Raw genomic sequence first — 26,831 nt, forward strand, 5'->3', positions numbered from 1 at the left:
GGGTTCCGGAGGGCCCAGATTCTTGCTCCACCACGGCCGTATCCGCGCTATTACGTGAAGCGCTGGGTATGGACAAAGACGTTATTGTCGACCGCTCACACAGGAGTCTGGCCCCGAGGAAGCTGGGTGGTAACCCGCGCGCCATCATAGCCAAGCTTCATTACTACCAGGATTGTGTGGAAATTCTACGCCGTGCCAGGACCCAAGCTCCGCTGAGGTTCAATGGACAACCAATTGCAATATTCCCGGATTTTACGACCTCGGTGGCCCGAGCTCGGGCTGCTTTCACAGAAGTCCGGAAACTTCTTCGTGAACAAGAAGGTGTCCGCTTTGGGATCAGGTTCCCAGCGCGACTTTGTATCACGCACAACGGGGAGGAGAGAGAATTTCTGGATGCGGCGAAGGCAATGGAATATGTTAAAGAACATATTATTAACATATGAGGAGGCTGCGCCTGATGCCCTGTGTGGGAGCGCCGTGCCTAAGTTCAGCGGTACGGTTGGTTATTTCAGTTACTGCTGCGTATACATGACTCTGTTTATTGCAGCGTTCGCACTGTGATGAAAAGTTTACAGAGACACTTCTTGTTAAGACATTTAAACTTATCTCATAAGCACATGTTGGTTCATTTTATTTCATGACAATACCATTGGGTTTCGAAAACTTTTATAACCTGTATGGACGTCGATTTTTATTGTTATGTTCTGTAGGATATGTTATGTCACGCGGTCAGCGGGAGCCTAAGGCGCTGGCCTATAGTAAACCAAACAAGCACTAGGCTATATGTGTGGATTTGTTTGCAGGGGGTTTGGCAGTCACCATGTTCAATCTGGTGTAATTGCTCATTATGTTCTTGGTTTGGGCTTCAGCCAGATATGTTTATTTTACTTATCACTGTGTTTTGGTTTTTTTTTTTCTCTTTTTGTTGTTGTTGTTTGTTTGTTTGTTTTTTTCATTTTTTTTTTTTTTTTCCATTCTCTTTTCTTTTTTCTCTACGCGTGTCTTGCATCTGGGGCTTTCATATTTTACTATTTGAGCAGAGATGAGTAAAGCGCGATCGTTTAGTGATCGGGTAGTGAATTTTGTAAGCTGGAATGTAAAATCGCTTAACCATCCGGTCAAGCGGAAAAAGGTTATTACTCATCTACAACGACTTAGAACAGATATAGCATTTCTCCAGGAAACGCATCTGCGTACCTCTGATCATTTTCGAATCAAGTCTGGATGGGTAGGCCAGGTATATCACTCTAAATTTAATTCTAAAGCTCGGGGGACAGCGATCTTGATAAGCAAAACTCTGCCATTTATAGCCACAACTATAGATGAAGACCCTGCAGGCCGTTTTGTTATAGTTGTAGGACATTTATATGGGTTCCCCTTGATTCTAGCGAATGTCTATGCCCCTAACTGGGACGATCATAGTTTTTTCACTAACGTCTTTGCACGACTTCCCAACATGGCAACACATAATATTATTTTTGGTGGGGACCTAAATTGCTCACTATCTGCTATGGACCGCAGCTCGCACAAAAGCACACCTGTTTCAAAATCAGCACGTGTTATTCAGCGTTTTCTTCATAACTATGGGTTAGCTGATGTATGGAGATTCCGTAACCCGAATTCAAGTCAATATTCTTTTTTTTCTAATGTCCATAAAACATATACTCGTATAGATTATTTCTTTCTGGACAAAAAACTTCTCCCTTCAGTAACAGACTGTGATTACAAGGCCATGGTGATTTCAGATCATTCACCTGTTGTTCTTTCAATGCGTATTCCCAATGCCTATTCTAATTATCGACCATGGAGACTCAATCCAGTATTGTTAGCAGATGACGAGTTTGTTAATTATATTAGGTCTCAAATAGATTTCTTCCTTGCTATCAATCAAACCCCAGGGATGTCTCCATCAAATGTTTGGGAATCCCTAAAAGCATATTTGAGAGGCCAGATAATCTCGTTTTGTGCGTACAAAAGAAAGCGTGATACTGAGCGACTCTCTCAGTTAGCTGATGAAATTACTAAACTAGACGCTCTATATAGCCATTCCCCTGATCCGGTATTATATAAACGTAGGCTGAAATTACAAACTGAATATAATCTTATATCTACAAAACAGGCCGAGTATCTAATTTCGAAGTTGCGTAGCTACTCGTACGAACATGGAGAAAAAACAGGCAAGCTGTTAGCTCATCAGCTACGACAAAGAACAGCTAATCAAGCTATCCCTGAGATCCGAAATGACCAGGGAATAAGGTGTACGGATAACCAAGGTATAAATGATAGTTTTTTTAAATTTTATCAGACTTTATACAGCTCCCCCCCAGCTAAAGATGACCTGGCACTAGAAAAGTTCTTTGAGAAACTTCATATCCCGTCCTTAGGAGACGATGCGGCCACCAGTTTGGAGGAGCCCATTTCTAATGCTGAAATTGAAATGGCTATACGGAGTATGCAGTCTGGAAAATCACCTGGCCCCGACGGGTATCCTTCTGATTTTTTCAAGAAGTTTTCTAACCAATTGAATCCATTGTTAAAGTCAACTTTTGAGGAATCTTTCCTCTCACAATCCTTGCCTCCAACAATGCGTCAAGCAGTGATCTCCTTAATTCTAAAAAAGGATAAGGATCATTTAGATTGTGGCTCATACCGTCCAATATCTTTGCTGAACACGGACACCAAGATCCTCGCTAAAGTGTTGGCCCGCCGTTTAGAGAAACATCTGTCCTCCATTATCTCACCCGATCAGACAGGCTTTATCAAAAACAGGTATTCTTTTTTTAATATTAGACGTTTATTAAATATAATCTATAGCCATGTCAAAGGTAATGTGTTGGAAACCGTAATCTCGCTTGATGCAGAGAAAGCGTTTGATCGGGTGAGATGGGACTTTCTTTTCTATACGCTTAAAAAATTTGGCTTCGGAAGTAATTTTGTATCCTGGATTAAAGTATTGTACTGTGCCCCTGTAGTGGCTATTCGGACCAACAATAGCCTGTCTCCCTTTTTTCAGCTTCAGCGTGGCACACGACAGGGGTGCCCTTTGTCACCTCTTCTTTTTGCCATCGCAATTGAACCGCTAGCTATTGCTCTGAGACATTGTGTTGAGGTTGAGGGAATACGTCGTGGGGATGTCGAACATAAAGTCTCTCTTTATGCTGACGACATGCTCTTGTTTATTTCCAACCCTTCAAATAGCCTCCCTAAACTTTTAGATATACTTAAGGAATTTGGGACAATTTCCGGATATAAGGTGAATTTCGGGAAAAGTGAGGCAATGCCTTTAGGTGCAATAACCGGGGAACCTTCGTCTACTTTGGCACCTTTCAAACTCAGCTATAATAAGTTCAAATACTTGGGCATTTGGATTACACAGAACCATAAAGACTTGTATAAAACTAATTATCTTCCTTTATTGTCTAAGTTAAAAGAGGATTTTGGAAAGTGGGAGTCCTTGCCTCTTTCGCTGGGTGGTAGATTAAACATCATTAAGATGGCTATATTTCCTAAATTTCTATATCTTTTTCAATGTTTTCCAATTTTTTTAACTAAGTCATTTTTTAATAATCTAAATAGTCAAATCTCCTCCTTCATTTGGAACAAAAAGCCACCTAGGCTGAAATAGAGTGTATTACAAAGACCGCGGAGCGCAGGAGGCTTAGCACTCCCAAATTTTCTGTTTTATCATTGGGCATCTAATATAAGGGCATTATTGTACTGGATAAAGGACCATGATAATTTATCATCATGGGTAACACTGGAAAAGTTGTCAGTGAGTCAATCCTCCCTGATGTCTCTGCTGTGTGCCAGATTGCCTCTGGCGGGACCGATCTCCAGCTTCACCACGAATCCTCTTGTTATCCATTCACTGAAACTATGGTACCAGCTCAGAAGGCACTTTGAACAGACTGAACTCTCTCTTAATGCGCCACCGCATGGACATTGCATGTTTTCTCCATCCTTAACGGACAAGGCATTTAATATATGGACAAAGCTTGGAATAACTTCAATGAATGCTCTTTTCACGGACAATGTCTTTTCCTCATTTGAACAGCTGGTGAACAGGTTCAAGGTCCCTCAGTCACATTTTTTCAGATATCTACAACTCAGGAATTTTGTTGCTTCTAATACTGGGTGCTTTCCGTTCTGTCCACCTCCATCCCTTTTGGATGATATTTTTGATTTTAAACCAAATGCCAAGCGGGTTATAAGTGACGTTTATGAGCTGTTAAGTAATTTTAGGCTGTCCACATTGCAATCACTTAGGGAACGATAGGGAAGAGACCTTGGCCAGCAGATTGTGGATGAGACTTGGCATAAGATAATCAGTAGAATCTTTTCGTCATCTATTTGCCTTAAACATGTGATGATTCAGTTTAAAGTGGTTCACCGTCTCCATTGGTCCAAAGCTAGATTGAGTAAAGTCAAGGATGGGTTTGACCCCACATGTGACCGGTGCAAACAAGAGCCTGCTTCTCTGTTTCACATGTTCTGGGCATGTCCAAAACTGGGCAGCTTTTGGAAAAGTATATTTCAAACTATGTCCAACATATTTGGTGTCCCAATTGCACCCTGCCCATTTATAGCCATTTTTGGGGTAACACTTTATGATCCCAGCCTTTCCAGGTCACACTCTGATCTTCTGGCTTTTGGTTCTCTTTTGGCCCGTAGATTGATCTTATTGAAATGGAAAGAGCCACTTCCACCTGTATATGGCCAATGGGTTAAGGATGTCATGTACTATACTCAGCTGGAAAAGATCTGCTACACTGTAAAAGGTTCAACTCGGAGGTTTTATGACACATGGCAACCTTTTCTTACTTACTTTGAAAAGCTAAGTCCAGATACTATCGCTTAATGTGTGTGTGGGTTTTTTTTTTGTTTTGTTTTGTTGTTTTTTCTTTGTTTGTTTGTTTGTTGTTGTTGTTGTTGTTTTCCCTTGCTGTTATTCATTTATTTTATTATTGACTTTTTATTTGTAATTTTCTTTTATCTTATCTCTTCCTTCCTCTCTGGCTGGGTTTTAGTTATATTGTTCTGTATGGGGGGGGATACACAACTGTTTGTTAATACTGCCGTAATTGTTGTTAAAAGCAATTCTTTGTTCAATAAAAAGACCTTGATCAAAAAAAAATAAAAGGAACTTGGGATGTGTTAAATAACTTAATTAAACAAGGATCTTCTGGAACATCATATCCTGAATATTTCATTGATGCAAATGGTGTAAATTACAACATGAGTAACATTGTTGATGGGTTCAATAAATTTTTTATAAATGTTGGCCCTGAACTAGCAGCGGACATCCCGTGTCAAAAAAATGAAAATATCAGTAATATAAAACCAAATCCCTTTTCACTGTTCCTTTCAGCTACAAATGAGCAAGAAGTAATAAATATCACATTAAAATGTAAAAGTAAGTCTTCAATGGATTATCATGACATAAATATGTCTGTAGTTAAACAGGTTATTCTGAACATTGCTAGTCCCTTAACATATATCTGTAATTTATCATTTCAGGCTGGTTGTTTTCCGAAAAAAATGAAAATTGCAAAAGTAATACCACTATACAAAAGTAATGACAAACACAGTTTTACCAATTATAGGCCTATTTCACTACTGCCTCAATTCTCAAAAATTTTAGAAAAACTTTTTAATTCAAGATTAGAAAAATTCCTTGAAAAACATAAAATAATAAATGTTGGTCAGTATGGTTTCAGAACGCAAAGAACCACTTCTATGGCGATAATTGAGGCAGTAGAAGAAATTACCAATGCACTGGATAAAAATAAATATGCAGTTGGTATTTTTGTTGATCTCAAAAAGGCCTTCGACACAATCAATCACTCAATTTTATTGGATAAATTGGAAAGATATGGTGTTCGAGGGAAAGCTGGAAACTGGTTAAAAAGTTACCTAACGGGTCGGGAACAATATGTTAGCATAGGGCATTACCATTCAGAGAAACTTGGTATTACATGTGGTGTTCCCCAAGGGTCAGTGTTGGGACCAAAACTTTTCAATGTTTACATAAATGATATTTTTGATGTTTCTCAAGTACTTAAACTCATACTGTTCGCAGATGATACTAACATATTTTTCAGTAGCGATGATTATACTGATCTTGTAATGACTGTAAACAGGGAGCTAAAATTAATAAAAAAATGGATGGATATAAATAAATTATCATTAAATATAAATAAAACTAAGGCAATGTTTTTTGGTAATTTAAAATATAATATAGAATTACCAATTACTATAGAAGGTGTACCCATTGATAATGTGAGTGAAAACAAATTTTTGGGAGTCATAATTGATAACAAAATTTCATGGAAACCCCACGTCAGACACATAAAAACCAAAATTTCCAGAAGCCTCGCAGTTTTGAATAAAGTGAAACCATACCTTGATAAAGATGCACTTCGTACTCTGTACTGTACTCTGGTTCTTCCATATTTTACATATTGTGTGGAAGTTTATAACACATATAAAAACACAACTAATCCATTAGTCACAGTACAGAAACGAGCACTGCGTATTATTCACAAGGCTGGTTATCTAGATCATACTCACAAACTCTTTCTTCAGGCAAAGTTACTTAAATTCCAGGATCTGGTTAATTACAATACATCCATAATCTTATACAAAGCCTTTAATAAACTTCTACCTGCAAATTTACAATCTATATTTGAAATTTCGAGAAAGGGCTTATAATGTGAGAGGCTTTGGACAATTCAAATTACCCAGAACTCGAACAACCCGTAAAGGTTTTTGTGTGTCTGTATGTGGTGTGAAAATCTGGAACAGTCTGAGTTTACAACTGAAACAATGCAAAAATATTCATAGATTTAAATTTCTCTACAAACAGTTGGTCTGGTCACAGTATAATCAATGATGGTGTTAGTGTGCTCTGAAATGTCTGTTCTCTTACCATTGCTGGCATGGATTCCAAGGAAAAAAAAAAAAAAAAAAAAAAAAAAAAAGTTTGTGTGTATGTATGTACAGTGGGGCAAAAAAGTATTTAGTCAGCCACCGATTGTGCAAGTGCCCCCACCTAAAATGATGACAGAGGCCAGTAATTTGCACCAGAGGTACACGTCAACTGTGAGAGACAGAATGTGAAAAAAAAATCCATGAATACACATGGTAGGATTTGTAAAGAATTTATTTGTAAATCAGGGTGGCAAATAAGTATTTGGTCACCTCAAACATGGACAATCCCTGGCTCCCACAGACCTGTAACGTCTTCTGTAAGACGCTTTTCTGTCCCCCACTCGTTACCTGTATGAATGGCACCTGTGCGAACTCATCATCTGTATAAAAGACACCTGTCCACAGCCTCAAACAGTCAGACTCCAAACTGGCCAAGACCAAAGAGCTCTCGAAGGACACCAGGAAAAGTATTGTAGACCTGCACCAGGCTGGGAAGAGTGAATCTACAATAGGCAAGCAGCTTGGTGTGAAAAAATCAACTGTGGGAGCAATCATCAGGAAATGGAAGACTTACAAGACCACTGATAATCTCCCACGATCTGGGGCTCCACGCAAGATCTCATCCCGTGGGGTCAAAATGATCATGAGAACGGTGAGCAAAGATCCCAGAACCACACGGGGGGACCTGGTGAATGACCTGCAGAGAGCTGGGACCAAAGTAACAAAGGTCACCATCAGTAACACACTAAAACGGCAGGGAATCAGATCCCGCAGTGCCAGACGTGTTCCGCTGCTGAAGCCAGTGCATGTCCAGGCCCGTCTGAAGTTTGCCAGAGAGCACATGGATGATACAGCAGAGGATTGGGAGAATGTCATGTGGTCAGATGAAACCAAAGTAGAACTTTTTGGTATAAACTCAACTCGTCGTGTTTGGAGGACGAAGAATACCGAGTTGCATCCCAAGAACACCATACCTACTGTGAAGCATGGGGGTGGAAACATCATGCTATGGGGCTGTTTTTCTGCCAAGGGGACAGGACGACTGATCCGTGTTAAGGACAGAATGAATGTGGCCATGTATCGTGAGATTTTGAGCCAAAACCTCCTTCCATCAGTGAGAACTTTGAAGATGAAACGCGGCTGGGTCTTCCAACATGACAATGATCCAAAACACACCGCCCGGGCAACAAAGGAGTGGCTCCGTAAGAAGCATTTGAAAGTCCTGGAGTGGCCTAGCCAGTCTCCAGACCTCAACCCCATAGCAAATCTGTGGCGGGAGTTGAAAGTCCGTGTTGCTCGGCGACAGCCCCAAAACATCACTGCTCTGGAGAAGATCTGCATGGAGGAATGGGCCAAAATACCAGCTACTGTGTGTGCAAACCTGGTAAAGACCTATAGTAAACGTTTGGCCTCTGTTATTGCCAACAAAGGTTATGTTACAAAGTATTGAGTTGTATTTTTGTTATTGACCAAATACTTATTTGCCACCCTGATTTACGAATAAATTCTTTACAAATCCTACCATGTGTATTCATGGATTTTTTTTTCACATTCTGTCTCTCACAGTTGACGTGTACCTCTGGTGCAAATTACTGGCCTCTGTCATCATTTTAGGTGGGGGCACTTGCACAATCGGTGGCTGACTAAATACTTTTTTGCCCCACTGTATATATATATACATGTGTGTGTAGATATATATGTATGTATGTATATGTATGTGTGTTTGTTACTTGTAATTATTATTGCCTGTTACCTGTGGTAACGCAATATATAATTAATATATTCTGTATTCAGTTATGAAGGTTCTATTTGTTTTGCTTGGGCGTAGCTGCGGGAAGTTTATTGTTTTTGTTGATAAGTGAATATAGGGGTGGGATTTAATAAGTTTTCTTCATCCCACTCCTTTTCAGGTACATTTTGTTGTTTGTTTTTGTTTTTGTGCACTTTATGTTCAACTTTATTGTTGTGCCTGAAATGAACAAATTAAAAAAAAAAAAACATAAACTAAACGTGACAAAACTGAAAACACTGGGTCAAAGACCCAGGCACCCTGACAGCTCGGCACTGAAACATCTTCATATTCCTGCTCCTCTGGATTCACATCAAGCCTCTGCTCTTTTTTTACCTGTTGCCATGGTGAATTGTAGTATGGGGCCCGTATCTCTCCAAAAGTTGATTCTGTTCATCTGGACGTAGTGTTTTGTTGGAGAAACGTTTCGTCACTCATCCAAGTGACTTCTTCAGTCTCAGCTGACTGCAGGTTTCCCCAAACCTTATAAACAGTACATTTGCATAATGACTGAAACCAGCCCACTGAAGGAACAATGGGCTGTGAGGTCAGTTCCTTAATCATAATTATGCAAATTCCCATGACCATTGATCTACAACCACTGACCAAAACCCACTGATCAAAGAACACTGATCAATGGCCATGAGTCCCATTCACAGAGAGTTGGGGAATGGCTGCAATCACAGCATTGTAAGATGGCGAAAGATGTACCCTTAGGCCCCCTCCTCGATTCAGAGATGGTCTTTCCCTCTTCACGTAAATGGCCTCCTTGACTCCGCGCTCAAACCAGCGTTCCTCCCTGTCCAGGATGTGTACATCCTCATCCTTGAAAGAGTGTCCACTGGCCTGTATGTCTAAATAGACTGCAGAGTCCTGGCCTGACGAGGTAGCTCTTCTGTGTTGTGCCATCCGCTTTGCCAGAGGTTGTTTGGTTTCCCCGATGTATAAATCCTGGCAATCCTCTTGGCACTTAACAGCGTACACTATGTTACTCTGTTTGTGTCGGGGGACCCGATCCTTGGGGTGGACCAGTTTTTGGCGCAGCGTGTTTTGGGGTTTAAAAGCCACAGAGACCCGGTGTTTAGAAAAAATGCGTCTCAACTGCTCCGATACTCCTGACACATATGGGATCACTACAGGTTTTCGCCTGGGCAGCGGTTGTCCTTCTCTCCTGGATCGGCTGGAGCTTTCTTTAGGTGTCTTTCCAGCTTTGACAAAAGCCCAGCTGGGATAACCACATTTACTCAGGGCCTTCTTGATGTTCTTCTGCCTCCCTGGCCACTGTGTCAGTGGGGATGGTGTTCGCTCTGTGTTGTAGCATCCTGATGACACCCAGTTTGTGCTCCAGTGGATGATGAGAGTCAAACCTTAGATACTGATCCGTATGTGTAGGTTTACGGTACACGTCAGCCTTTAGATGTCCCCCATTACTGATGGAAATCTCACAGTCTAAGAAGGCTAACCTGCCACTTTTCATATCCTCCGTGGTGAATTTGATGTGTTGGTCCACCGAGTTAATGTGATCCGTGAAATGCAAACGTCCTGAGATTTGATTTTCACCCAGGTGTCATCCACATATCTGAACCAATGGCTTGGTGGTGTTCCAGGGTAGGATAGCAAAGCCCTCTTTTCCACTTCTTCCATGTACAAATTGGCCACGATGGGTGAAACTGGGGAGCCCATGGCACACCCATGTTTCTGCCTGTAGAACTGACCCTTGTATGTGAAGTAGGTGGAATGACGACACAGTTCCAAAAGCAAACACACTTGGTCGATGCTGAGAGTGGTCCTGTTGCTGAGACCACTGCCCGTAACTCAGACTGAGCATGCTCAGAGCTGATTGACCTGGCTCTGATCAGCTGATCTGGAACAGGAAGCAGCTTCCTGGAATAAACCTTATTATCTAATATAAGCTGATTCTTATTATTAATACCTTATTCTCCTCACAGAGCACTGCACTTTCAGACTGCAGGCTCACTTGTGCTCCCTGGAAAATTAGAAAGTAGAAGATTAAATGGTTTTCTAATAAAAAGCTTTGAATATAAATGCTTGTGTGTTTAACTGTTGGAGTGAGCTAACTGTAACAGAGGAGGAAATAATCTGAGCCAATTTCAAAGTCTGGATTATAAAACAGTTCTGTCAGCTGAACATTTTCCACTGTGTGTTCATGCTGCACTAAATAACAACACGAAGCTGTGATTGGCCGAAACTTTGAACACAGCACACACAGAGGAAGACTCTGTCTATACCCTCAGTATAAAAGCTGTCCACATGTTTCTGTCAGTCCAAATACTTCTTACAGTTATTGCTGTAATCACTGCCTTCACACAGTCAAAGTAGGAAATCATTCACAAGTAAACTTCATATATAACAACACTCAGTGTGATGTCATTATTAAATGTCTCAGCCTCCAGCTCACATCAAAGCATGGCGACTGACCTCAGAGTTTCAAGTCCACATCCTGGGCTCTCCAGAAAACCACACAGCTGCTTCACTCCTGAATCCTGCAGCTTGTTGTTTTCAGTGAAGTGCCCAATGTCAGTACTCAGGTCCAGCTCTCTCAGATGGGAGGGGTTGGACTTCAGCGCTGCTACCAGATAATCACAGCTGATCTCTGACAAACCACAGTCCTTCAATCTGTATAAAGAATGAAAGATGTAAGTTTATTAGACAAAGTGTGAGCTTGAAATCATTCAGTGTTTCATCATCTGTTCAGAGCTGAAGAAGGTTCAGAATGTAGAAGTTTAGAAAATGGAAACTCCAAACAGCTGAAGCCAACAGGAAGCAGCTTCAAACACACAACAAGAGAAAAAACTCTGAACTTTTCACATTAAAGTCCAACATTTATCATAAAAACGTAAAAAAAAATATAGAAAAAGTTATATTTTTTATTCCAGTCACATGATTAAAGCAGACAAACTACAAGCTCATTTTCATTCCAACAAGTCATCTTCTGACCTGGACTAACAACACTGGTCTCTATGTGCAGTTGGCTGTGAGGCTCAGGGAGCGTCTACAAAGTGCAACACTGAAGAACATCACACACTCATTTGCTTCCAGCACTTTCACACAAACATCTACTGTCATTGTAGCTTGACATGTTTCATGACAGGGACAGCACCGCAAGCAGTAAGCAGTGCTGTTCTTGGTAACAACTGGTGGTGTAACCATGCCCACATAATAGTCAAAGAACGGATTTGCTGCCCGGACATTGAACTGTGCGCTAATGGACTCAGGCCATATTATTTGCCCAGGGAATTTACTCATGTATTCTTGCCAGCTTTTTTATGTTCCTCTCTCTGCTAACACTTTGCTATAGCCTGGTTACAGACTCAGCACCAGAGTAGAATAGAATAGAATAGAATAGAATTAAACTTTACTGTCATTGCACATGTCACAAGTACAAGGCAATGAAATGCAGTTTGCATATATCCAGAAAGTGCTTTAGCCATGATATAGATATATTACAAAATATATATTAGCAATTATATAGATATATAGACATATTACAGAAATGGGTCTGTTATAGGTATGAGGGTACAAAATATGAGTCTATTATGGGTATGTTAGAATGCACATGGTATGAAGGTATGTCATGAATATGCTATAACTGTAAGTATGTACAGGCTGTAGTGAGTACAAGCTATGAACAGGATATAAATATGAAAACTATACAGACATATGAAATATAAAGCTATAGAGAAATATAAAATATGAACTATGCGAGTTATAAACAGTTATAAACAGTTGTAAAACTATAATTATCATATTGTACAGAATGATTGTCTATACAGCATTTACAGTAGTGTGGTTAGAATCAGTGAGATATGTGGCTAATTTCTACAGTGGCTATATAAAGTACTAGTGGTTGTGAGTGGTGGTTCAGTGGTGGTGGTTCAGTCCATGTTATTATTGTGTGTATAAGGGTACAGTCAGCCATTTGTTTGTTTTTGTCCATTAAGTGTGTTCAGTTACAGAGTTCATGAGTTTAACGTGGGTCGGGTGTCAGGAGGCAGAGTTCAGGAGTCTGACAGCTGTAGGGAAGAATCTGTTCCGGTACCTGGTGGTCTTAGTCCGGAGGCTCCTGCAGCGCCTCCCAGAGAGCAGGAGGGTGAAGAGTCCATGTGCTTGGTGACAGGGGTCATTGATGATTTTCCCAGCCCTTTTCAGATACTCTTTCCTGTAGATGTAGAGTACCCTCATTGCTATCTGAGGGGACTTCAACCATGTCACCTTGGACAACACACTACCAACGTTCACACTATATGTGGTCTGTCCCACCAGAATTTTAGATCTACTGTGTGCTAATGTCAAGAACACATACAGCTCCTCCTCCCCCCCCCCCTACTGGGTACGTCGGATCACAACCTGATTCACCTCACCCCCCGCTATGTGCCGATTGTGAGGGGGGAACCTGTAACCAGAAGAAGCATTAGGAGGTGGTCAGAGGAGGCCTTAGTGGCAAATTTGCGTGAATTCCCAGAACCCAACACCTACTACAATTACTGACACTCCACATAACACTGTAGCCTGACACCCCTCCCCACCTATCACTTTCACTCATGACGAGGTTCAGAGGCAAATGAGGAGACTCCACTCTTGGAGAGGAGTCTCCAGGAAGATTGTACCTTGAAGAGGTGAAGAAGAGGAGAGGGAGGCCACCCTGACTCCAGCTGAAAACATCACACTTCCATTACAGTTGGTGAGAAAATGTTGAGCAGGATGAGCTGCTGGCTAATCTGGAGGCTGTAGCAGCAGCTCACAGTCACAGTGGATTTCCACTCACGAAAAAGCTCTGGCTGCTTCATTTTTCATTTCATATCACAGACTTTAAAGCTTCAGTGAAGCTGGATTGTTATGCTTCTTTTCCATATTCCATAATGATTCCAGCTGTTCTGTACACACACTGTGTGCCCTGTATGTCTAATTATTGAAGGAGGAAAAGAAGCCAGAGCTGATCATGTCCCACCTTCATTGGACGCCATCTTTGGCTTTATTGGCAAACTCTACTCTGATTGGCTGGCCTGGAATCCCTGTTACCTGTAATGCAACAGGCGTCAGACACGGGCAGAAAGAGTTTGAGATTTTTTACAAAGTGAAAACAGCACATAAATTATATTTCATACACAGACCCAAACTCTCTGATTCTTTTGAAATCTCACTGAGAGCAAATAGAAATAAAGAAAAGTCCAGAATGACAGTATGCTTCCCTCGCCCTGAGTTTCTTAGTGTTCACCAGCTGGACAGCGAGATAACGATGCTGCAATAATCAGATTTATTTCCCTTTTTTTGCTGATTTATTGAAGAATGGCCTCTGACCATCATAAAACTGAAAATGTACAAAATATTGTGTTAGCTAACTAACATTGCAAACTAGCTTGTTACATGCTTAAAAGCTAACAAGACAAAATCTACCCACTTAAATGTGCAAATTATCATTTAGCAACACCCGTTACAATCATTATTTTATCATCACTCATACCTGCAGACAAATCTCGTCCAAAGTAACAACATTTCAAGTTTCATATCAGCTTAAAACAATAATACTTAACCCTCTGATGCATAGTGGTCACTGGAGTGGACAGCTACTAAAACGTACATATCTCTTTAATGCATTGGTTTCTATAGTGGAACTGCATATTAGCCTTTAGAGTGCTCTCTGCTGCCATACTCCATTGAGGTCAATTCAGTGTTCAGTTAGTGCAACTGCAAGTAAATTTCCTGTAAATCAAAGATGGCAGACAAACTGTCACCCCTGCCGACCACTGCTGGCATATCCTGTCAATCCTTCAATGCTAAAAGAGCCCAACAGGTAAAAAAAATATGATGATATGCAGTAACATCTAGGGAAGGATATTATCTGTTTGGAACAAGAAATTGTTATGTCTAATATGTAGAAAACTACGATTAACCATGTGTCCACTGAAGTGGACATCATGCATTACCCACTATATTTTTTTAACATAAGTCATAAATTGCTACACTGGTTCTTGGGACTGTTTTGGTTATAAGTAAGCGTATAATTGTTAAATTTATAAGCTACTCATTTAAAATATATATTTTTGTGCAGACCAGCTATAGTTTGAGTTACTATAATAATTATTTTATCATATTTTGTAGACTTCAAATGCAGCAAAGAATAAGGCAGCGTACAGAATAGTCCAGGAAATTCCATCCAGCTCAAGTAATGATGATTTCATTGATGAGTGCAGTGATAGTGAGTTCAGTGATAAGTCCAGTGATAAGTCCAGGGAGTGAAGGTATGGGTGAGAGCAGGAACCTCAGGCTATATGACAGGCTATAGCCTGTCATATAGCCTGAGGTTCCTGGTTCGACAGTTCTGTCATCCACATGGTCTCGTCCTGTGCTGGCCAATCCCCTGAAGATGTTACCAACAGATGGGTCAAAAAGGAAAAAAAGATGATGATGGTCCAAAAGCCCTTCTTTGTGGCCCTTTACAATCAACACATGGGTGGGGTTGATCTTGTTGACCAATGTCTGGCAATGTACCCCCACAGACGTCGAAACAAGAGGTGGTACATCCGAGTGTTTTTTCATTTTTTGGATGTGGATGTAATACTGTCCTGCATCATTATAGAACTGTGTAGACTCAAAAATGTTTCTCTTGTTGGAGATAGTTTGCCATATTCAGGTGTAGGATTCACAGCTAGGACTGTTGACTGGTTTTGTTATTTACGCCCAAACATTGGGGCTATACGAGTTGAAAGTTCCAAAAAATTGCTGAGATGTTTTTCAAAGGATACAAACAAACAAGTGTTTGTATATTTACAATACAACACAAGGTAATTCATTTTTACAGTAAATTCACAGTATTTCATGCTAAGTGCTCGGGTGCATGTAGTCCACTGGAGTGGACACGTTTATAACTTTATAAAAAAACATATTTTTGGGAAAAAAAGAGTTGAACATTTTTTTTTCATGTCCTGAGAAGAATAAAAGCACTTAAGAAAAAAATCTTGACCAAGGCTTTCATAATTCATGCATCAGAGGGTTAATTACGGTGTTAGAGTGGATTGTTAAATGTTTGTCATTTTTATGCTTGCCATCCATTTCTACATTGTTTAACTGTGAGGCTGAAGTGTTTTATCCTTGTGGAGGTCTGTTCCTGCTTTTGTGATTTATGACCCTTTGATCAGCAGGAACACACACACACACACACACACACACACACACACACACACACACACACACACACCTACTTACATATAGAAGTTCACATATATACATACAATGCCTTAGAACCATATGGGCGTTGCTTTGCTGTGTTTTGTGTGAACTGTCTCTCAATAAAAGGCAGCGAGAGGAGGCCATCGGGGGGTCATTCGTGATGAACTAAGATACCAACGAGGCCTCCCTTGCGCAAGTAATCGATCGAACACTGTTGCCTTGTTTTTCTTTCATGGGAATAAGTCCTGGATACAGCGGGGTCTGAGTTTAGACCCAACATACGGTCAGCCATCTTGGATTTTTCCTATATCTAAAGCCACTGGAGGGAGGTCTAGGGCTGTATCCCAATTCAGGGTCTGCATCCCTAAAGACCGCATTTAAAGCCAGTTACATCACAGCAACGCGACAAAGGCTGTCCTAATTCAAAGGCTGCTCGAAATGCGGCCCTCAAATGCGTCCTTTATTTCCCTGAATTATAAGGATGGCTCCCTGTATCCTGTATCCAGACTTGATAGAGCGGCCTTGGGTGTGGATAATTTTGCTGAGAAAAAAAAAAAAACGGTGGAAGTGGAGCGGCCAAAGAGTAAACTTTTAAAAGTAAGTACTGAATATTATGTCACTTATTTATGTGCAAATGTTTAATAATGAAGAACATTAAAACATTACTGTTGGCCACATGTCGGCAAAGTTATGTGACATTAGTGATGTTTATACTAACTTGGTTTTAAAGTCTTTACTTTAAAATATGTGCCGTTCAATAGTCGACCTTAATCTTACAGAGAATGTGATGATTTTATGGATAAAGCCAGTCATATATCCACAAACACAACAAGCTGAAAGTCAGTGATGCTGCTCGGTTTGCAGTCCTGAATATCACGGCACAAGCAGGATTCACTGCACTGTTAATGTTAGCTATGTTATATCGCTGCCTCTGTTCGGTGGTGTCGAGCCAAACGGACTTTAACGTGTGTTTGAACGAGCTGACGGTTCACTCGTTAAGCTGAAAGAAAGATGCTTTAATCACAGGAGTCACACATGTGTCCACTGGACCATCTGGGAACTCTTCTTGTTTAGCACTCGTAATAACACAAACACTAAATCCTCCTTCTCTTGTGCTGTTTTGTAGCAGTGTATACACCTGAGACTGTCACCTGTCTGTCTGCCCTGCACTCTCTCTCTGTTTCTTTCTCTCTGATTGTGGAATAAAAGTATGAACATGTATTTATAAGTTACACTTGTGTTTGAATCCTGCAGCTTATCACACATTTGATTTCCATGTGTGACGACTGCAAGTGTCCAGAGTGAGGACAGACTGAGGGACCCACTGCTGCACATCATCTGTGAGGCTTTGCACCCCTGATGATCCACCAGGACAAACTCAGCAGTGTGTGAGGAAGAGGAGGAGGAAGAGCCAGCAGCAGCTGACAGATGGAGAGAATAGACAGACTGCAACAAGTCTTTCTGTAGTCATTCCAACAGAGTCCTTTCTGTTCTCCAGCTTCTGTTTGAAATCCTCTCACAGTCTCTGAGTCCTGCTTTGTTGTCATGTTTGGGCCTGTGTTAGGCTGCTCTGTGTTCCTCTGCTTTAACACACACTTCACCACAGCAGCTGTGTGGGTTGTCTCTGTAGCAGCCATATCAGCTTCTGATACCATGAACATCATCACAGCTCTTAACTTCACCTTTATTAGCTTTAACATTCATGTCTTTCTTTTCTCTTTCTCTGTTTCCACACAAGCTCAAAGTCTCTGCAGCCTGTTTTTATCTGCTATCGTCAGTTCTTCAACAGCCTCATTCACATCCCTCACACACTCTACAGCCTTATCAGTACTGACTTCATCTTCATTGACTGATGGAGCACAACATGAACCTGTGGAGGCCAGAAAACTGTCCTATCAAACATCTCCCCGTCACCACTCCACTTCTGTCAGCCTTTAAATGAACCCTGCTCAAGTATGTGACTTCTACTTGGAGCCAAAAGGAAAAACCGTTGTTCAATCATTTGGAAAGACAACATTTCTGAAAGCACTCAAACTCCTTCACATTTCTCTTCAGACACATCCTGAACATTTAGGAAGTAAAGCAAGTTTCAAACATTGATTAAAGATCTGAAATATAGAAAAACAACAGCAGCTGCAGTCAGTGAACTCACCTCAGAGTCTCCAGTCGACAGTTTGGACTCTCCAGTCCAGCACACAGAAGCTTCACTGCTGAATCCTGCAGGTTGTTTTTACTCATGTCCAGCTCTGTCAGATGGGAGGGGTTGGACTTCAGAGCTGAGGCCACAACTTCACAGTGAGACTCTGAGAGTCGACACTGAGTCAGTCTGTGATTATAGAAAATATAAACTGTGTTATTATAAAAGCAGACTAAATGTATATGAAGACAAAACAGAGTGAGGTCATAATCTGATGATCTGCTCTTCACATCTGTGCTTAAGCTCCTCTTACTGTGTTTGACATGACACAATGATTCAGTCTCTCTAAGACTTTTAATGAAAATCATTGTTTGGCTTTAAACTGCAGATGAAGGAGGAAGATGATGTCACATTTAGGCGTCCATTATGTCCACATTCTGTCAGTGAAATCTGATCCAGAGTCAGAGTGAAGACATATATTTGAACTGTTTCCTGTTTTGAATCCAGAACATTTTGAATGAGTTAAGCTCAGTGAAGAGTTCCAGCTGGAAACGGAACTGGATGATCTGTGTTGGCTACGTGCTGCTGTCAGGTACGACTGTTCACGTCCACACGCAGGAAAAATCTGCTGACTGTTACCAAACGGAGCAGAAATCTCATCACTGGACAATAATGATGAATTCAGTGATGGTGGCTGCACAAAACCAAGCAGTGTGTTACTCTGATATCAAATATGGATCCTGCTCTTATAATAATGATCATCAGATGATATTATTGTGTTATTTTGTAGTTGAATACAATGTTTGTGTGATTATCAGTAAAAGAAGCAGTGAGGAGGCTGGAGAGAGAGAGAGGACAGATGGTGAAGTTAGAAACTCCTGACTCTTGGTGGCGCTGTCACGTGGTGTTCGCTCGCTTTGTAGTAGAGTATCACTTCCTGTTCCTGCTCAAACACAGTGGTGTTTCTGAGTAGCTTTTCTGCTTAGCAATTTAATTAAAAACTTTTAGATACATTCCTTCTTCATAGTATAATCTTCACGTGCTTCATCTGATGCACCCTTTCTGTGTACTCACTACCTAATTTATAGCCAAAGTATTCACTCACTGTCTCTGTACTGTTTCGCTAGCTTAGCTTAGCTCGTAGCCGACTCGTTAGCACCATGGCTACTTCACCTGTCCCTCCTGCACTTTCCTGCTCATTGTGTCAGATGTTTAGTTACTCCTCGGCCTCCTTTAGCAGTAATGATACCTGTAACAAATGTAGCATATTTGCAGCTCTGGAGGCCAGGATTACTGAATTGGAGACTCAGCTTCGCACCCTTCATTCACCCGTAGCTAGCCAGGCCCTTGTAACTGGTGCAGCCGAAGATAGCGTAGGTCCCGCTAGCCGCCCTCTTTCCCCGGCAGACCCCAAGCAGCTGGGGAACGAGGGCGGTTGGGTGATGGTGAGGAGGAAGCATAGTCTTAAACAGAAGCCCCAGGTACACCACCAACCTGTTCATGTGTCTAACCGTTTTCCCCCACTCGGCGACAAACCCACCGGGGGTCAAATTCTGGTAATTGGTGATTCTGTTCTCAGACACGTGAAGCTAGAGACACTGGCAACCGTAGTCAATTGTCTTCCAGGGGCCAGAGCAGGCGACATTGAAGGAAATTTAAAACTGCTGGCTAAGGGTAAACGTAAATACAGTAAAATCATAATTCACGTCGGCAGTAATGACACCCGGTTACGCCAATCGGAGGTCACTAAAATCAATATTGAATCGGTGTGTAACTTTGCCAAAACAATGTGGGACTCTGTAGTTTTCTCTGGTCCCCTCCCCAATCAGACCAGGAGTGACATGTTTAGCCACATGTTCTCCTTAAATTGCTGGCTGTCTGAGTGGTGTCCCAGAAACGATGTGGGCTTCATAGATTTTACTTGCACGCAAAGGCAGCCACAGAGCACTCGCACTTGGACTGAGGGCTCCGAGACTCGCACTCTGCCACTGCCCTGGTCTTTATTTATACACAAGAAGATACAACAGTGAATACGTTTGTTCAGTGGAATGTTGATGCGTGAGCATGCGCGGATATGTGTGTGTGTGTGTGCATGTGTGCGTGTGCCAGGAGAGGCTCCTCTACCTGGTACAAAGTGAAACTGCTTATTAAGCTTTTATCTAGCAGGTACTGCTCCTTCCCTGCATGATAACGGGTCACAGTGAATTAAAAACAGTCTGAGTTATAAAGAGGTCATCATGCAGTATTCTATCATATGTAAACTTATATTATTAAAACATTATACTGACTACAATTTTCTATTGACAGGGTAGCAGGAGGAGAGAAGCTGCAGAGAGGCGTGTAAGACTGCAACTCTGCTTCCTGGTCCCAACTCTGGATGGTCATATTTTTTTTTGGGGGGGGGGGGTTTAATAAATTTGTCCATATTTCTAGAAATGAGAGCTGCTCCATCCAAAGTGGGATGGATGCCGTCTCTCCTAACAAGACCAGGTTTCCTCCAGAAGGTTTGCCAATAGAGTACATCTCTTGACATCCCCAAAACCCATCTCCATAGAGACTGTGTCAGCTCCCAAAAAGACAAAAAACAAACTAAAAACCAGCAACAAACAACTTAAACATAAAAAATCAAAAAGAAAGAACAATACAGAATCCACATCTGAACCAAAGAGTAAAACAGTGAAATGTGGATTATTAAACATTAGGTCTCTCTCCTCCAAGTCTCTGTTAGTACATGACTTAATAATTGATCAACAAATCGATTTACTCTGCCTTACAGAAACCTGGTTGCAGCAGATGAGTATGTTAGTTTAAATGAATCAACACCCCCGAGTCATTCTAACTACCAGAAACCTCGACGCACAGGCCGAGGGGGCGGTGTGGCAGCAATTTTTCACACCAGCCTATTAATTAACGAAAGAACAAGACAGACTTTTAATTCATTTGAAAGCCTGATGCTTAGCCTTGTCCAACCCAGCTGTAAAACTCCGAAACCAGTCTTACTTGTTATCATCTATCGTCCACCTGGGCCTTACACAGAGTTTCTCTCTGATTTCTCAGACTTTTTATCTGATTTAGTGCTCAGATCTGATAAAATAATTATTGTCTGTGATTTTTGTCGGTGATTGCCGGTGACTCGTAAGCTGGAGAGGAAATGGCGTGTCACAAATTTAGAGGATCATCATTTAGCCTGGAGAAATAGTTTGCTGCTTTATAAGAAAGCCCTCTGCAAAGCCAGAACATCTTACTATTCGTCACTGATTGAAGAAAATAAGAACACATTGTTTTTACAGCCCTATGCATTGCCAAGAAAACGGTCCTCCTTAACTGGAAAAATAAAAATAATCTTAATTCTAATCAATATAAAAACCATCTAATAGATCACATTAGTCTTGATACAGCGTCTGCCATCACATTTGATCAATCCCTTTGGGCTCCTTTGATCGGCTTCATCACCTAGTGGGGGTGGGGGGTCATGGTTTGGTCCTGCCTTCGCTATTGTGGTTGATATGGGGGTAGGGACGGCCTTAGGGCGTCTGGGGAGTCCCTAGGGATGTTTTCCCTGGAGGGCCTAACCCGGGGGATGTGGCCACGACCTGGTTAGGGGCTCTGATGGCTCCTAGATGGTGTTTTCCTTGTGGCTGCGTGCAGCTGAGACGGGGGAGGGTCTGTACTGGCGGACGTTGGTTACTGGCCTGGTGGCCTGGTTGCCCCCGGGTGGGTCCGGGACGGGCGTGGAGGCTTGGGGGTCTGGGGGTGCTCCGCCCCAGGTCTGGGGTGCTGGCTGGGCCTTTGGGGCTTGGGTCCTGGCTGTTATGTCGCCGGGGCTGTGGGCTGGTGGGTGAAGGGGAGCTCAGCCCCAGTGCAGGGGACCTCTGGTGCATCGGCTCTAATAGGGGTGGGTTTTTATAATCTATTTATCGATTAAAATTGATTCTGGCTTGGATAACGTAAAATCGATTCATTAAAATCCTGAATCGATTTTTTAATATAAATTTATTTTGTCCGAAATGCCAGAATCTCTGGTAAAATCTCACAAAATTTCAACAACCACCAAACCGCTAAGACAGTAAATGAGAGCAGGTACACGGATTCTGCACAAAGACTTAAACACACAGCGCGACCCGCGGATCAGAATCAGTGAGATGTCGCCTTTCTCACGGTCGGGGCTGAAAGCCGACAGCTCACTGATCCTGATCTGTCGGCGGGTCCGCGCATTGTGTCCACGCCCTTTCTGCGTTGATTCTAAAGCTGTTAGTTTGATCTCTCTCCAAACAATATTGACCGAACCAGCGGCAAAAGAATATCCAAACTACGCTTCACATAAACATCATCATGAAATCACTCTGACTTTTGCTGTTTTGCTTCCACCACGATGCACAGTGCTCTCTCTCTCTCTCCCCCCCCCCCCCCCTCTCTCTCTCTCTGTACTTCAAGAACAGTTTCCCGTCTAAAAATCTGTTTTCTGCATTATTCGCTTGCTTGTTACGCACAAGTCTACCATTGTTTATAGCGCTGTCGGCCGCTGTTTTTCTTCCCTTTTACATTCTTCCGAAAAGAAAACCTAATTTCTGCCGTTCAATACTGAACAAATTTAAACGTTTTAAAATTATGCAAAATGCAAAACGCTTAGCCGTGTCTCTAATAAAACCGCTGTAACATCAGAGGTAACGTTCATATGTTGATTAATGGTTTTCTTTAGTTTTTGATGTACTGCAGAATATTTTTTATAAAATCCAGACCAGGAAAACCACCTTCATGTTTTTCTGTTTTATCTTCAGCTACTTTGACATAAAGGCATCTGCTGTGACGCTCACACCTTTGATAAAGTCTTGCGTGTGTCAGCTTCCTTTTTATAGATACAAAAATATGTAAATGTACTGATCTGAATTATAATCTTTCTGACTGTCCCAGATTTAAATAGAATTGAATCGAATTGAATCGAATTAAATCGAATCGTGGATCGAATCGATTCGGGACCTTGCGAATCGGAATTGAATCGATTCTAGAAATCAGTGACGATACCCAGCCCTACTCTCTAACTGGTGGGGAGGCTGTTACATCATTGCAGGTGGTCTCCTCTCTAACGGAGCTCACTTTGCAGGTGGGGGAGAGATATAGGAGAGGTGGAGAATGAACTCAACCTGGGTGTCTATTGTCTTGTGTAGTTTGGGAGATGATTGGATGATGGGGTGGGTGCAGTTTTCTCTGTGGTGGGGTCGGGTGGGCTGCCCCGGACTCTGTAGGGCTGGGCGGTGCTGCTGCTGTGGGCCCCGGTCCGGATGGGCCTGGGCCCCCTTGCCCTGGGCCCCCTTGCCCTGGTGGGTTCCAGAGTTGGGGGTGCTTACTGGGGTCAGCGGGGAAGCTGGCCCCAGGGAGGGGCCACCTGCCCCTCCCTTTCTTCCCTCCCCATCCTCAGTTACCTCCCTCTTCCCGCTCTACCACATCCACCCACACACGCAGGGCTTGGGGTGCAGATATGTCACCAGGGTGCAGGGGAGGCACTCCCCCCCTCTGTCCCCTTCTGGCCACCTGTGCCTCAATTTTATTCTGCAACCTAGACATCCACATTACTCACACTCTCACATAACACATACATATAGGGCCTTGGGGGTGGGCACGTTTTACAGCATCCAGAGGATGGTCGGTGTATTCCAACCCACCTCTGGCGCTGGTGCCCTACCCTCAATTTTAATGCATATAGACACTGAGGGTTTTTGGGAGGAGCCGTGCTGCTCTCTGGCAGGAAGCACCATGCCCTCCTGTGTTTTAAATGCACTTTAGAACAGCACGCAGCAACACTACATATGAGCGGGCGGGGGGAGGTTTGGGGTCTTCACCCCCCCCCCCCGGTTCTGTTAGCCATCAGGGCTGGGGGGCTGGGAGGAGCTGCTGGCCGTCGGATTGGGGTCTGGGATGCGGGGCCTCCCTGCTACTGCAGATAGGGGGGCGGTCCGCTTGCCTCCACCCCAGAGAGAAGGGTTACACCTCCTTGGTCTAGGTGCGGCTTGCCCCTCTGGGGGCGGGGGTACCTGGACCTGGGATACAGAGTATGTTTGGGGAGTGTGATTGTCTGTGCAGTGTCTATTTGTGTCTGTCTACATGTTGGGTAAGTGCCGGCAGAGCCGGCGGGCACGCCACTGCAACCCCCTCTGGCCTCTGCTCTGTGGCTGCTGGGTGACCTCTCGTTTGGGGCTCTACTCAGCCCTTCCCAGGAGGGTGGCACGGTTCCCCCCCTTTTGGTGGTCCTCCTTGGGTCCTCATACTCTGGGGCCTCTGGTTGTCTGGGGCCTGGATCTCCTCCATACCTGCTTCATGCCCTGGGGGACGGGGCTATGGCTCCCCCACACTCCCTAGCAGACCGTTACATGGAGAAACCTTTGGAATACAAGCATGCTTATCCACACAGGTGTACACACGGGTGTTCACAGACACAAACTACACCTTTCTTGGCTGCTACCTCAAAGCACATTGTGCGCTGTCTATCTTGCGTGCTGCACAATAACATTTAATATTTAGTATCTACTTTTATCTACTGATAGCTAGTTTATTGTGATGGTGCTGTATTTATTATGTTGCAGTTTTGTTTGTTTGTTTTCTCTTCTGTTTTTTTTCTCCATACAGGTGATCCAGGTGTTTTGTTTGTTTTCTTTCTTTCTTCTCCCCTTTCTCACCATCTCTTCTCCCCTCTATTTTTCTTTCTCTCTCTCTCTCTTTCTTTCATTCATTCTCCCTGTCCTATCCCCCAGTCATGTCTGTCCCGACTGTAACAACTGGGGACATATATATATAATAAAGGTCAATCAAATGGACCAATATGGCAAGGCCATGATGATCCACTTGGTAAAGTAAATCCGCTTGGCATCTCTCTTGGCCTTAAGACAACAATTCTGATGGCTGAAGATCCAAATGGGACAGGGGAAAAGAAAAAAAAAAAGAAAATAAGAACAACCCCAGGTTTCTCTTCAGCACTGTAGCCAGGCTGACAAACAGTCAGAGCTCTGTTGAGCCAACCATCCCTTTAACGTTAACTAGTAATGACTTCATGAACTTCTTCAGAAATAAAATTTTTATCATTAGAGAAAAAATTACCAATAATCATCCCACAGATGTAATATTATCTACAGCTACTTTTAGTACCATTGATATTAAGTTAGACTCTTTTTCTCCAATTGATCTTTCTGAGTTAACTTCAATAATTACTTCCTCCAAACCATCAACGTGTCTTTTAGACCCCATTCCTACAAAACTGCTCAAAGAAGTCCTGCCATTAATTAATTCTTCAATCTTAAATATGATCAACCTATCTCTAATAATCGGCTATGTACCACAGGCCTTCAAGCTGGCTGTAGTTAAACCTTTACTCAAAAAGCATCTCTAGACCCAGCTGTCTTAGCTAATTATAGGCCAATCTCCAACCTTCCTTTCATATCAAACATCCTTGAAAGAGTAGTTGTCAAACAGCTAACAGATCATCTGCAGAGGAATGGCTTATTTGAAGCGTTTCAGTCAGGTTTCAGAGCTCATCACAGCACAGAAACAGCTTTAGTGAAGGTTACAAATGATCTTCTTATGGCCTCTGACAGTGGACTCATCTCTGTGCTTGTCCTGCTAGACCTTAGTGCCGCGTTCGATACTGTTGACCATAATTGTCACGATCGGGAGAAACGCGCGAACTAAACGCGGTAATTCGGCGTGCCCGTGTGGCGTGCTGGCTAGACCCAAACGCGGGGAAGGCTAGCGATGGGTTGGGACAGGCACGCAGTTACTCTAGTTTCGGTACACGAAACGCCGCTTCGGAACCGACGTTACAGGAGAAGAGCGAACGGAGCCGGGATGAGGAAATGAGTTATAAGAGATAACACTCACAGTCACTGAAGCAGGTGGAGACTGACGTCGGTAGGGATTCGGAGCTCCTGATATGAAGAGAACGATGTCTGAGCGGAGAACAGGTGGGTGGTGTCTCTCTTTTAAACCCGACCCCGTGGTCAGCTGACCACTACCTGACAATAATATCCTATTAGAGCGATTAGAGCATGCTGTAGGTATTACAGGTACTGCACTGCAGTGGTTTGTATCATATCTATCTAATAGACTCCAATTTGTACATGTAAATGGAGAGTCCTCTTCACACACTAAGGTCAATTATGGTGTTCCACAGGGTTCGGTGCTAGGACCAATTCTGTTTACATTATACATGCTTCCCCTAGGCAGCATAATTAGAAGACATGGCATAAATTTTCACTGCTATGCAGATGATACGCAGCTCTATCTATCCATGAAGCCAGGTAACACACACCAATTAGTTAAACTGCAGGAATGTCTTAAAGACATAAAGACCTGGATGGCCGCTAACTTTCTGCTTCTTAATTCAGATAAAACTGAGGTTGTTGTACTCGGCCCTGAAAATCTTAGAAATATGATATCTAACCAGATTCTTACTCTGGATGGCATTACCTTGGCCTCCAGTAACACTGTGAGGAACCTTGGAGTCATTTTTGACCAGGATATGTCCTTCAACGCACATATTAAACAAATATGTAAGACTGCTTTCTTCCATTTGCGCAACATCTTTAAAGTTAGAAATATCCTTGTCAAGGCTAACAGATGGATCTAAGTGCAGACTGCATGCTGGCAAGCAAAAAGGTTGAAAATTCATTAATACAGAAGGGAAACCACAGTGATGAGTATATACAGTGAATGGGGCAGGGGTTCAGGCCTCCAGGGGAAGGAACCTCACGCTCGCTCGCTCCTCCAAGGCCACTCTCGCTCCAATTTCTACTTATGTTA

The 26,831-nt window shown here is 42.6% G+C and overlaps 2 protein-coding genes across 2 annotated transcripts in view; one reads left to right on the top strand and one right to left on the bottom strand.

Moving 5' to 3' along the window:
* The window catches only part of LOC134624293 (NACHT, LRR and PYD domains-containing protein 12-like), a 521,298-nt gene that overhangs the window by 68,384 nt on the left and 426,083 nt on the right, over positions 1-26,831 (top strand). The window lies entirely within an intron of this gene.
* The window catches only part of LOC134646798 (NACHT, LRR and PYD domains-containing protein 1a allele 5-like), a 61,482-nt gene that overhangs the window by 8,319 nt on the left and 26,332 nt on the right, over positions 1-26,831 (bottom strand). The window contains exons 5-6 of the mRNA XM_065469976.1: positions 18,060-18,233; positions 11,152-11,356 (exon numbers count right to left, since the gene is read on the bottom strand). Coding sequence (XP_065326048.1) covers positions 11,152-11,356; positions 18,060-18,233 — 379 coding nt within the window. The remainder of the gene's footprint in view (positions 1-11,151; positions 11,357-18,059; positions 18,234-26,831) is intronic.

Source organism: Pelmatolapia mariae, linkage group LG3_W, assembly GCF_036321145.2.
Source record: "Pelmatolapia mariae isolate MD_Pm_ZW linkage group LG3_W, Pm_UMD_F_2, whole genome shotgun sequence".
Classification (NCBI taxonomy): domain Eukaryota; kingdom Metazoa; phylum Chordata; class Actinopteri; order Cichliformes; family Cichlidae; genus Pelmatolapia; species Pelmatolapia mariae.